This window comes from Haliotis rubra, unplaced genomic scaffold (genome assembly GCF_003918875.1).
Source record: "Haliotis rubra isolate DU_JTF1 unplaced genomic scaffold, ASM391887v1 Scf389, whole genome shotgun sequence".
NCBI lineage: Eukaryota > Metazoa > Mollusca > Gastropoda > Lepetellida > Haliotidae > Haliotis > Haliotis rubra.
The window spans coordinates 56,654-71,483 of NW_025767067.1; the positions used below are offsets into that span (position 1 = coordinate 56,654).

At 34.7% G+C, this 14,830-nt stretch overlaps 1 protein-coding gene across 1 annotated transcript in view; it reads right to left on the bottom strand.

Moving 5' to 3' along the window:
- Window positions 1–14,830, bottom strand: part of LOC124286648 (neuron navigator 3-like) — a 543,359-nt gene that overhangs the window by 9,925 nt on the left and 518,604 nt on the right. Inside the window, 9 exon segments of the mRNA XM_046723050.1 lie at window positions 287–376; window positions 738–841; window positions 1,616–1,772; window positions 2,588–2,735; window positions 3,141–3,322; window positions 5,334–5,485; window positions 6,977–7,115; window positions 9,698–9,727; window positions 11,405–11,488. Coding sequence (XP_046579006.1) covers window positions 287–376; window positions 738–841; window positions 1,616–1,772; window positions 2,588–2,735; window positions 3,141–3,322; window positions 5,334–5,485; window positions 6,977–7,115; window positions 9,698–9,727; window positions 11,405–11,488 — 1,086 coding nt within the window.

A 14,830-nucleotide genomic window follows, 5' to 3' on the forward strand; every position in this document is an offset into this window, starting at 1 on the left:
CTAAACATTTAGCATTAGATCACTAAAACCATATGTTTACCACCAAAGATGGTGGGTTTGTTTAATGATTCCATTTTTTTAATGACAAGTAGTGCAGAGAACAAAGAAATTAATAATTAATAAATTTGGCCTTATTTTTATGCTAACGAACTTCTATTGACATAATCCATATTGTGAAAAAGATATTATTAACTTATATACATTGCTGTTTTTGTAAGTATTATGAAATGACACACTGGTCAGAGCCAGTTGTAATGAAAGTTGGACATTCATCAATGTCTCTTACCTTAAATATTTTCCTGACAATGTTATCGAGGATGTCCCACTTTGTCTTGCCACTGACAGACAGGGAGCCAATCAGCACCTCCGCTGGTCTCTGTAACACGGAGAGGAAGAAATTAATGATTACATTTTATTTGAAAATAATGAAACGATGGAGCATCAATTGAAAAGGAAAGGTGAAAGTCTCCACTTTAAGGCAATAAACTATTGGGGTTATCAAATACTGGATAGTGTTACTGATGCCATAAACTTATCTGATAAACTTGGTATCACTAGCCAATAAATATGCAAATGATCATTCAGAAATTATTTTTACACTCCATACATGGATTGTCTGTTTGATGAATAAACTCCTTATCTGATGCACTGAACATGTTTAGATGAGTGTTTTCTGATATGTGAATCTTTCTGTAGACAAACACAGCTAGAATAAGGACACTAGATCTGTTCTTTACCTCAATGCCAATCCGTGTTGGGTCTGGGTTTGAGCCCAGATATACAGTGATTGTGACACGTTTTCCTTCTCTGTCATTTGCTGCTGTTTCAGCCAATAGCATGTCTACAAAGCAAAGACATTAAAATGATGAACAACATTTCCAATCACTGACACACTACCGGTAAATCATTTCAGGGTTACTGCAACCCATCAAAAGGAGATCTTTTACTCTGTCATGATACCTCCTTGCATGAAGATCTGAGGTCACCTCCAGAGGTCAAAGTTCACGTGAGCGCTGCATTTAAGAAAAGGTCCTTACATCTACACATTGAGAGGTATCATATAAGAATCAGCAATTTCATTTGAATTAATTGCACAACATAGCCTTTTTCTCTTCATAGAATTAAAACTGACAATGAAGATATCTAAAAGCAACCCTAACACATTATTAATAAACACTCAAGGTGTAAGGTATTTTTTTTACTTTTTTAATATTATCGTCAAGATGTTTCTTCTAAAACAATGATATCTACATCAGCATAAATCATAGAGTGTTTTCAGGAATGTTCAGATATATTCCAGCTAATATCACTTTAGCCTGAACATAATAGCAAAGTAATCAAAATATTGATAGCATTACTATGGATCCATACAGGGCTATAATGACACACAATCAAGTGTGTCACATATCTTAACTCTGATGTAGACTCATACTACACACACAGATCACTGGGGAATGGCAGCATGACCATGGATCCATACAGGGCTATAATGACACACAATCAAGTGTGTCACATATCTTAACTCTGTTATAGACTCTTACTACACACAAGGATCACGGGGGACTAACAGTGCCTCAGCATCCCCACCAGGGGGAGTGTTTGAGCTAGACATTACCTAGACTACTCTGATCAGTGAGGCTGAGAGACCGGTCCAGAGAGTCGTTACTTGCACGCGTATGAGCAAGGGAGCTCTGGGAGATATTGAGTGTTCGGGACGAGGTAGCTAGGCGCTGAAGTCGGTCGTTGTCAGCTTTCAAATGTCCCATTTCACTCTGTAATATAAATGTTTGCATTAACCTAATAGAACAAATGTCTAGCACTCATATTTCATACACACATTTTCATAAAACCCTTTCAGATGGAGTATATATGAAGATAATCAAATCAATTAGAAGATGAACTTGTTGAAACAAAGGATTCATACTTCACCCACAGTCTACAGGGACAAGATTAATGAGTATCATTGTTTAAAACTGAGTTTGATATGAGTGACTTCACCATAATATCTTAATGAGGTCAGATGGGTAAAAAGGGAATGTACTTATTAGTTTTGTTCACTAATGGCTAATTACAGGATATAGAAAATGATTGCTGCAGTTCGGTGCACACACAGCAGTCAAGGATGGGCAGCTATGAGATCATACATGCCACAATGTAAACAAAGACAACAGACAAGAAATAAATCTTTACTAGGCCAGACCAATTATGTTTCTTGTTTTAAGGATTTTTGTCATCAGAAAACCTAAAGGCAATACGGAAAATAAAAACAATTAACAGTAATAGTAACATTTCTTTTAAATATTAAAAATACTTTACTTTGGGCAAGTTATGAAGTGTATAAGGGGCAAAAAAAATAAAATAAATAAACATTTCTTGTAAGTTTACATTTTTGGCCAGTAAAACATTAGGATTATATTTTTTGAGTGGGAAATTGAATTTATATTTTTTTGCTTTAAATATTCTTGAAGAAATATGACTGGCAGATCCGTAAAACAAGAAATAAAATTAGTCTGGCCCTATGGAAAATCGCGAAAAAAATATGGTATGTCAAATCCGAAAGAATTTTACATTATTTTCTTATGCATACCTTCATTTTGTTCATTGTCTCTCTGAGTTGTTCCAGCTGATGTGCTGAAGAGAGGGCTTCTAGTCGGATGTCAGTCAATTTCATGTCTTTTTCACGTAACAGATTCTTTAATTCATTCACAGACGCATGGTCTTCTGTTTCACACAGTCTGAAAATGATACATTGTCATGTAGTAAATATATGCATACAACAAACATGCCTATGAAAATAGAATTTCTGTGAATTAATTTCACCGTCATATAAATCTTAAAGTGATCTGTACAACTCACAATTTTTGAAAAAAGTATATCTGGGATAAATAATGTATTCAAAATTAGAAAAACAGCTATCCTTTTGTTTTAAATCTTTGATTTCTCCGAAAGAATATCTAAGAGAGATAAAAGTTTCCAAAATTATGAAAAAAATTTTTTTTAATGTTATAATTAATATTCATGAAATAAAAGAACTTTTGATAAGCATTCATATGAATACCCACACATGTATCTTAAATCAAAAATATCTTGAAATGATCTGAAAAGAAACATTATCAGAAGATAGATAAACATGTACTTACGCCCCAGAGCTGTGAGACCCCTTCATGACTCCAGAACCATTAGGAACATGCGTCATCTGTAGGAGTGGAGAATTTGGTGCAGAAGCGTTGGAGCGAAGACTTGCAGTATCAGGCTCCACATCAGATATAGAGCCATGCTTGTTCTTCTTCCGGGAGAATGCCTTACTAAATGAACTTCTTAGCTGAAAAAGACATGTCAGAATTAACATTCAGTTTTCACCATGCTGGAAATTCATAGAGTATTCCTCGGAATTGGAATCTGCAGATATCAGTTATAAATATAAACATAAACTTGGTAATTTGGCAATTCAGGATGAAGCTACAAGAGGCTGATTAAAATGAAACGTTTTTGAGGACATTCCATAGGAATCACGGCAGTAAATGATCGACACAAAGCCATTACCATGTCAGGAAGGAATCCAGTTACACTTCAGAATGCAAAGCATGTGTGAATCCTCAGTTACGAGGATTATCGCGCAGCATAAATGTCATCCATTTCAGCTGCAATGTACACCATGGACGACATGTATACCGGCACATTGATGTGTTCTAGGGCAACGATGAAAGAACAGCTGAAGTCTGTAACAGCCTGCACTGACGAGTCGAAAAGTGACAAAAAGATGGCAGTATCTAACATCCATCAACTCAGATGTTTTATACCTAAAACCAGTTTTTACTGAAATGTAATCCACATTTTCCCACACCTGTCTATGGGGTCAGTGCCTGGGCTTTGAAATTAACATTCCAGAAAAAAATTCAATTTCAAGATCTGATTTCAAAGTCAATAGATGCAAGGGTAAATGTCTGGATTTATACTTCATGAGATGTAACTAATCCAGAGAACAAAAAAAAACCATCACAAAATTATTATTTCAGAGTCTTTCAGGGTTATGAAACTAATTACCTAAGCAGATATGGATGAGCTATGGTGTGAAATAGACATGATATTGACACCATGGATCATACAATATATTACATGATCAGGAAGTAATAATAAAAATATCACAGCTTTGATGCAATGCAAAATATATATTAAATCGTCTCAAAAACATAAACAAACAGCAATTACACAAACAAAAACACAACCTCGAGATGACTGACATTTTCATCTGAGCATGACATCAGTAGTAAGCTGGGTATTATAGGTAAGAAGCCTGCAAGAAACAACCATCCCATTCTAACTGATTTTGCAGTATATTGCAGTGTCATAGAGCATATAATTAATTACACCTGCTGACCCCACAGCGGGGAGCAAGATTCAGAAATAATTACTGTAAATCTGATGAAGCACTGGGTGTATTTAACCATGACATCCCCATTATTTACACCTTTAGTACACATCTGGAAAAGCAACTATAGCCTTTTGAAAAATATTGCCAATAAAACCTAGCAACTAATTGTTCTAAAAAAGACAGTAAACAGTACAGTGTAGACACAATGTGTTTCAGGAAAGTAGTATAAACTGAAGGGCAGCAGCACTGTAGTGAGTCATGATGTGTTTAATCTCAAATATCAGTGTTGTTGCTGAAGGTAACACAGATAGAACTGTTGTGTTTATACTTTTTTATGCATGGTTACACAACAATGCATAACTAGCTCGCAAAGTGTAGAAATAAAGATATCATTGTTGAGATTTTGTAAATGTACCGTATATTTCCCTGTCCAATTAGCCTTGCTCCAAGGCTGTACTGAATGCTAACTCCATTGATGTAATGCGTTGCTTAGAATAGGCAAAGTCAGTTCAATATGACCTTTTAATTACTATAAAGAAACTATGTATTTGATCTGTACAATAAATAAAAAGTTCCAGCAACAAAATCCATAATCATAAAAGATCTCCACTAACATCAAACTTTCTTCAAAGAAAATACATATTGTGAGTCCTTTTCATAACCTATATCCTGAAAAAGTTTGATTAATAAAGTGTAAATTCAAAATACACTTATACTGCTAGAAAAAGTACAACTTTAGTCCACAAATCTCATTTAAATCAATATTCTATCACTTAATAAGATATCCTTCACATAAAACAGTCCAGGTCTAGTCCTTCAGATATAGCTGCTGTGGATCTCATCCTTCTGGAAACAAATGTGAGCAGATCACCTGTTTCACTAATTTCACTACAAAAGAATCCAGAGTTAAATGTCCAGTGTCAGAAGTCTGAAAATAAACAATAAATAAAAGATCACTCACCCATCCCTTCTTTTTATTTTTCTTGGAGTTTTTGCCAATGTCACCATCAGTGGCGGCAGACTGTTGACTGGCGACACTGCAAGCACTTGATAAACTATTGATGCTAGACATGCTGTCTGAAGACATTTGACGAACAATACGACCCCCTTCACCTGCAAAGAAATTGTTCACACTAAATGCTTTTGAAGCTTTTTACATGACCACAACTTAAAACATCACACTTTTCTAAAAGCATATGGATTCATATAATTTATTCTCATGCATCAGTTTGAAAACACTCACTAAATGAACTTCTTAGCCGAAAAAGACATGTCAGAATTAACATTAGTTTTTTCTGTCTTTACCTTCACATTATAACATTTTGTACATATTAATGATATGGTAATGCTGCTAACAGTCAAAATGCTTTTACTCTGGTTCAATTAAAATCCTCAGTTCAGTAAATTAATTTTATTATTTATTAATCTGTGCAAATAATTTCGTTTAGCATGCATACAAAATCATCATATCAGTGACATTAACTATTTCCCCAGACATATATCATCTGGTGACCCTCCGTTATCCTGGCTTCACCCAGTTTCTTATTGCTTGCAAAAGCTCAGACGTTATTTGTTGGTATAATCTTATTAGCCTACCATTTATCATCTAAAGAGATACATTTCTCCTTCAGTTTTCTATTTCAAGAAAGAAAATATCATCTCAGCTGCAAAAATTCTGATCAAGCTGATATGATTATTGGCTTTATTCCAGACAAGTTGTGCCACAAGTAGTATCTTAACCAAGATTTACTGCAGTACTGACAGTAATAGGTGATAATATTTACCTGATGACTAAATATCTAGGCAGCAAATTTCCACATGCACTTAAGCAAAAAGGAAATTTTGTTAATTCCAGAAATACCACACAAGGTGGAGTGTTAACGATGAGCCAGATGTTTTCACTAGGGGGCCATATGTGGAAGTTTAGGTTTGAAATGTGCATGTTTAACTCGTAATTCATCAGCTTTCAAAATCAGTTCTGTTTACAATTTGTTACATCCAAAGTGTGGTAATCCAATCCTCTTCAGACTCACATAAGGTAAAACTAGACACAGTGCAGGTTTGCTTAGTATGGTTAATCACACAAACTAAACTGGTATGGGGTACAATTAAAGATGATCACAAAATTAGGAATGAAACATATTACACAGATGTTCTATGTTAAATATACCACCCAGAAATCTGATTAATAAAACAGATTATTTGTTTGGTTGCTGACAACGGTTATAATTTCCTTTACTACAGAAACAAACCAATCTCTTTGAAGACACAGGAAACTTCTGATAAATTAGTTTACAGTAAATATTACCATCTTGTCTTTATTTTAATGAATATTTTATTTCAAAATATCCCTCTTGGCTACCATTCAAAATCACAAACCATGCACATACTGCTTCCAGAATTTGGGTTTGATGGCATTATGGGAAAATAATCAAAACTGGTTTCACACATTATACTCATGTAGGAGTAGAAGATTTGAGCAAGCACACTATCCGCTGAGCTACCTCAACAACATGTAGAGATGCTCCATAACACAGGTTAACAAGGTAACTCAAACATAATCTCCACAGTGAGCTACAGTACCTAAACACTACCTATCCCTACCATGAATGTCTTTAGGGCCCATACCAGGTGAGGTGTGTCGTCGCCCAACATTTGGACTGACAAGGCTTTCCTGAATACTGAGTCCACTCTGACGTTTCAGGGCCTCAATTGTCTGTCGCAACTCGTTCAACTCAGAATCCTGAAAGAACAATAAATATCATCCCATTACCATTGATTATACTTTTAAAAAGTCAATACTTTTTACAAATGTGAATATATCTGCATGCATGGATTCAACCTCGGAACTGTAATACTGCTTCTGGTGCCTCAGCTTGCATGAAAGTTTTTTATGACATTCGAACACAGATAATGGTATCTGTAGAACAACACCACACCCTGCTACTACATTTAAAAGCTTTTGCAGGTTACATCTGTGAAAATATCAAGAAACTCTCATCACATGATTCTTTAATTTCAAATATGGCTGCCAGTTATCACCCAAGTCAGATTTATCTCCCTTTGGTTCTTTTGATTTCTGACGAGTGTTGATTAGCAAACATGTTGTGTTGTGAGTCATGGTAGCAGTATTTCATAACATCAGATAAAATCACCACTTTTCTAAATTTATCCATTCAGCACTATGTCTTATCTCCAATGAAGAAACACAAGGATTCAGTTTCACAACTTCCAAACTGGAATTTTTATGTCTCTGATACAAACATAAATTGCCTACAGCCTCTCATGGTTTACCAATCGCGCAAACATCTCTTTTTCAAGCCTGCAATCTACTATTTCAATACCCCTGTCAAATCCAAAATATCTCAAAATGTATACATCATCTATAAATTTATAGGATGAGACAAAATTGTTTGTGCAGTGGGACTCAATACTTTTTGCAAGGATGAGGATCTTCAAGAAATTAGATTTTGTGAAAAAGTGTTTACTTCAATGAAACTCTGTAATAGCCTGGTTTGGTAACATAAACAATTTGTTTGATGAATTACTATTAGAAATAGAAGTTTTCCACACATAGTATCTCCTGTGTATCTGAGATCATGTAATTATTGGTAAGTAATATGCTTTGTACTAAGACTTACAGTAACATAAGGAGTGCAAAAATAATCACTTGTCCATGATGATGATGATAATAATAACTCCTCACTGTGTATCTTTCTTTCCCTATCATAATAATCTTCAGTTTAAAGTTTTAGAAACTACACATATTTCTGGATTTTTTCCAAGTTTATCAGACTTTTTGAAACGTAAATTTCTTTTGGCACAATATTTCTTAGAAAATTTCTGTTACTGAAGTTTTTGACATTTACAATGTGATTCACTGATGTCTGACTTAAGCCCCATTTGCACTGAAATGCATTGAACTCTCTGTTGTTATTTCATTAAAAATGTTTTGAACTATGTGTTTTACTACAAGTGTGTGACACCTCCAAACAATTCATTAATCTGGTTGTTTGTTGTAGCGACCTGACAAATGAATGTAGCTGTATGTAGTAAACCTTCTACCACTTTATATTTAAAGGTCAAACTAAGTTATAAAACACAACCAACAATTTGCAATATCAATGCAAATATTTGTCACTTGAAAATAAGCAAGGATCATTAAAGAAATGCAAAGTACCAACAATCCTTATGTAAATATTTTTACAAGCAGTAAACCCATCATCCCTAACACATTTAAACACTTTTTTTAACATTATACAGTCTGTTTTGTTGTGCCATACCCACAGGCAAGGGGCCGTCCCAGTCTATCCAACTCTCCAAGATGGCTTTCTTGCCAAAAATAATGCATCAATATGTTCTTTTTTAACCCACGTCAATAAACAAAATGCCCTAGTCAAGGCAGTGTAGACTGGAGATAATTTTTATACATCAAACAGACTATTTTCTTTATCAAAAGCACGTAGGACCATCTGTTTTTTGGATGGTTCTTTCAGTTCTGGGATTACATTTTCCAAAAACATTTGGCATTCCAGGTAAAAAGCAGCATCGATGATCTGCTGATCGTTAGAAAATCCCTCAAGTATCATTTTGATGTGCATTATGAAATCTCTACTTTGTTCTACAGGATGAAATTGGCTACTCCATGGTGAGTTTCTCCAACTGCTGAAATAACACAACCATGTGGATGCAATAGACGATCTCGTCAATTCTGTTTAACCTATTCTCTTTAATAAAAAGGTCAAACAGTATGATCTGCCAACGATATTTTCTGTTGGGTGGTTCGTCAAGAGATGAATGCTTAGGTACACAAAATCTGCACCAGTCATATGGAATGCGATGTAACAAGTCTCATGTGAATTACAGTTACCCAACATAGGATGTCTATTTCCATGCCCCACAGATTTGTATATGATCTGAAGCACATGACAACAAATACAAGCATTGCAGGCATATGCAAAGAAACATAGGAAGAGTTGGGCTCTATCAGTCACCATTAAATGGAATTTGCTGACTCATATCATTTCTGTCAAACATCAACATTCAAAAATGTTTGACATGTTGTATTTGGCAAACATTTGCACCATCAACATCAATCATTTAGATAATTAACACAGCAATTTATACTAATCACTGTCCATCAAGATTCAACAACAAACTTTGAAAAGTTTGGTATCAGTTTTCAAGTTTCAACAGAAATCTCATGCTGAAGTTTACAAAAATGATGCATTATTTTACAAAATGAAAGTAAAATGTATTTTAAAAAAGGTACGTTGGTAATTAAAATGTATTGAAAAATATCATTAGAATATTTTTTTAAATTACCTGAATATTTTCCTGAGAAGGCCGCACCACCTGGTTGTAAAATTTCATGAATAATTTAAAATTCTGGTTTTTTGAAGCATTTTTCAAATTCCATTACTAATATGAAGGCAGATAGAATCCATTACATAGCAACTGATATAAAATTCTAACACGAACAACTTTTTTATCTACTTTTTAAAAGGACACTATTTCCTCAAATTCTTTCTCTTTTTAACTCTCTAACCTTTCAAACAAACCTAAAATAAAGTACACTGTTGAAAAACATTCTTGACATTGAAAAATACACATTAGCAGTTGAAAAGTATCAGTTGCATGAAATGTTTTACTACAATACGAAAAAAGTTTTATAAATAAGAATGATGAGGTGATCAATTCCTGAACAATGTCTGCCTTCCCTGTAGAAACCCATCCAAGTCATGTTTGATATGTTTCCCTGGAACCTAAACAGTTCACTTGGAGTCCTGTTTTTTTTAACACTTCCAAATTCCAATGCCTAGATCAAGTTTTATTTCAGTTCTTCTACAAAAAATAAATCACCCAGCTCTCTAAATAGTTGCCTGGCAAGTGTTTTGTTTACCTGTTTTACTTCACCAAATGACCTTATTGGATTGTTCAAAGGGCTTTGTTCTTTCCAGGAAACATTTTTTGTCCCAAATCAGCATTAATTGATTCTGAATTCACAAGGGTTTTCCTCTCTATATACAAAATATACCTTAATGTTACAATGATAAGTTGAATTTCCTAATCAATTGCAACTCCTTTTCATTACTGTTTTAAGATGAAAGCAATTTGAAAATTAACTTTGAAATTTATTCAGAAACTGAACAGATGTACTTATCAAGACTTATAATCTCACATAATGGTATACAATTTGTTTCAAGACATATACATCATGAAATGTGAAGAACATGTACTATAAGTGAACACTAACATATATCTTTGAACTTAACTTTACTTTTATAACTTTTAAACAGCATCGTTTCATTACCAAATCTCTCTCAAGTATTTGAAAGTATCCATACTTCCACAAAGGTGTTTGTGGAAGTGACTTGCTGATGTTTCCTCTTTTATAATTCAAATCTGATGAAGGTGTTTCCGTGTAAACTAATCCAAACATGCATGCTGTGATAGATATTGTTCCTAATTGATCATAAAATGGTTAAAGGAAGTAGTTTAGTAATTATAAAGTGTTCTTCAAATCAAATCTCTTTATTCCATTACTGAAGAGGCCACAGGCCTATAGTACAAAATATATAAACAATAATGGCCTAAAGTGTTCTTCTAAGTTCTTGAAACACAACATCCTTCAACTTTAACCCAAGCACAACATTCTTTTACTGTAAAACAAAGTAAAAAGCACCCCCAGCCAAAGTTCTTAAAATATACTCTTTAAAACATATCCTAACTACATCATTTAAGTACTGTAACACAATCAAGAAAGTAAAAGCATCCCCATGACTAATGTCTAGAACACATCATCCTTTCAATTAAACCTACATACAACATTTATTCACAATCACAAAATCAGGAAGTAAAGGCATGCCAGCCATTTTTCAGAAAACAAATCTCCCTTTAAAATTAATTTAAAAAATATGCATACAATTACAGACACAAGATAAGCAAAGGTAAAGGCATCCTGGTCTAATTTCTGGAATCAGTTCATTTTTAAAGTATTCTTGAAATGCACAGTTACTGCAACCATCTCACCTTTTGTTCAGCCGTTGAAGTTAACATCTGGAGACGCGATGTCATGTTAGACAGACTTTGCTCAAAGGCTGCCACCACATGGGCCTGTAATGAACAAGGAAAAAACATAAATATACAACCAAATATATAAATAAATATGTCAAGCATGAAGATTTCCAAAGAGCAATGCAGTTGTAAAGCACTGAGTGTTTTTCACATTGTTTAAGAGCATCAGCTGATTAACATCTATCCCATTGAAATTAACAACTACACGTTTCGTATATAGCTGTCAACACTGCTGAGCCAAGCCCAGAAAACCATGTTCATTTCAGCTGGCAACAAGTGTCACTTCCCATGATGCACCAAGAAAGACAATAATAGAACAAGGAACTCTTGGAGTAATCCGAATACTGGAACACAATTTTTCTGTTTTGAAGCATTCCCACAGTTAAAGTGAGATCAGCTCTAAGTGTTCAAATTTTAAATTTCAATTTTCAGTACAGTGTTTTTTTCTTCCCATGGCATTGGTGAAATTATTCCAGTAATAACAACATCAAAGCAGTTCAATATATCTGACACATTATTATTTTATTTTTCATATTTCTTCAAAAACATCCAATTTTAATTTCAATGTTATACTTTTTTGATCAGTTTGAAACGTATATAAACCAGGCGATAAACCAACATGCCAAAAGAATAATCCTATGATATTTTGAACACCAATATCATTCCTGATACACCTCCCAGAGATTGACACCTTGATCTCCATTTGACAACGATGTATAATTCATTAACATATTCCCAGCATGTCTGAAGAATACATTGGCAGGTGTTGAGGAAAAAGTATGGACAAATATTTCTAAATGCCATTTGCTGTGTTTGGTATTTCCTCAAAGCAATCCCATGAAGTCACTGACTACCTTTTCCCGTTATTGCATTACCACAATGTCCATAACACAATATTCTCTCACATCATATTCTTAAACACAGAATTAGCTGCCTTTGAAGAATATTTATGAAGCGATTACAGCAGCAGGGAGGCCTCCATCCTTTCACTTTCAAACACAGTCCTAAAACACTGAACCCTAAACATTCACAACCTGCTGTTCAGGAGGTCGTCCAGGCTAACTTCAAAACCTCGTGCCCCTTTTATGTTAAAGAAGGCCAAGAAAAATTAAGAATACAGGAAACATAAGCATTTAATTTGCCACGATTCCTCTTCTACCCTACAGGTAGCCATGGTGGTCTTGGAGTGCAAGAAGAAGTCTCCCCACCATCAAAAGCATAACCTACATAGGTATTGACACAGCTTAAAGATGGCCGCTTTCTTCTTACAGGCACTTTTGGCATCTGGGACCACATGCAACAACACCCCAAAATGATCAAATTGTCGACCTTTGGGTCAGAAAAAAGACCAAACGTTGCGATTCCAAACAAGCTAAACAAAAACATGCTGCTCAGGCTGTGAGAAGTCTTCGATTCCAGTAACAAAAACATACTGCTGTCAGAATCAAGTAGGCCATCTTGAATTCAAGACAATACAATGACTATCATTATGTGTGGCTGTTTTCCAGATAAGAACAGACAATAGACCATCTTAGACTTGCAAAAAATGTACTGCTCACATCAGTAATTTCCATAGCCATTTGCTCAATCTTCGGTTTTTTCTCTCTTGGTCAGAAAAACATAAAGTAGAATTTGTTTCAACATAAAGCATTAGCCTTCTTTCACAGATCAATTTCAACTTCAGGAACTTTAAGAATAAACATCACTGGTAACTTAATGTGAACCCTCTATCATACAACCCTTTCAATAACAATTGTTACAAAATAGAAAAACAACAACACACAATTATTTAAAAAAAAAAAATTTGATTACTTGATCACAAAGTTTCAGACCAACTTGCATTTGAAATACTTGTAAATGTTCCAAAAATCTTCTGTAATCAGTTAATTTATTTTCTCACCTGAGCGAGAAATTCTCAAGAACGAAAACATTTGTGGCATGAAAAAGTTGGATCAGCGCCTTTAACAAGTGCTCCACAAAGGGGCAGAGAATGCATCTAGTTGGTGCTACAGCCCACTCCTATATTAGAGTAATCACATCCCCTTTCTCTCCTCTCTATCTCCACTATCAAAACACTCGTTCTTGCTGCTTGACAGATGGTGAGGTAATGAACCTACCTCTTCAACCCTTAATGATTAGGAACTTGTTTACTGCCCAACCTGGCTGGAAATATTGGGGCATATTTAGTGGCAAGTATCAAACCAACTGATATCCCCTGCTCGCAAGTGGCCTGAGTTGGTAATTCTAGTTAAGAAACCATACACAAAGTGGGATAACATCTCACACACGCCATCAAACTAGCAGTTTAAGAAGAATTTTTGGTAAGACTTTTTATTATTGAATTTTGCACCAAGTTCAACATTTATAACCTTCTCATCCATGCTGGCTGCATGGTGGTCTGTTTTATCATGGCATAGTTATACCAAGCACCTGTTAATGATAATATAAGTTGTTTTCACTTGGTCTGTACATTTTGTCTTCATTGCCTTTATTTTATTATTTGTCTGAATGCAAACAAATACGTACTTGTTTGCCTCCTATAAATATACCTCATCAAGGTCAGTTGCTGCCAAAACTCTTACTGGATAGTAGAATTTATAAATCTTTATACTTACACATCCTTGTTACTATGTCCATGCTAATATAAGAAAAGTACTCCTGTAAATGCACTTATAAAATCATCTATCATAACATTTAATTCCAGAGCCAAATTTACAAGGTTGAATGGGTTGGGTGTTTGATGCTTTCTCTGCCACAATCAGCAGTATTACTGTTATATGATAGGGGGCCTGCACACATTTTGGACCAGACAATCCAGTGAATGATACTGTGAACAAAGTATGATGGCACAGTATCATGTGACACCTCACCAGCAGATCAACATGGTTAACCTCTAGTGAGCAGCATGAGTTGATCAGAACCTATTCCGTCATCACCCTGCATCACCACTGGGGGCGAGAGTCTTTAATGTTGTACTACAACCATAGATTCTTGTCATATTAAGTGCAAATAATGCAACATTGAAACCACTTTGAATGATGTTCTATGCACTAATCACTCAATACCTTCTAAAAGTGAAACAGGTCTACAATGCACCTAGTTGCACAATGTACGCCAACATCCATTTTCCAAAACCATATTTCACTGGTCTTCAATGCACTTCATTAGATTATTGCACAAAATTTGATTGGTCCAAATATTTCACACATCCCATCACTGAGCATGATGACATGTACACCTGCAATTAAAGGGATATTTGTGTTCTGTGTAAGTTTCTATTTGTACAAATAAAAAATTCCCAAGTGTGATGAAGTGAAAAAATAGAGGAAAAATGTTTTAAAATGCCGAAAAATGATTGACTCAGGAACACAAGCAGCCCAG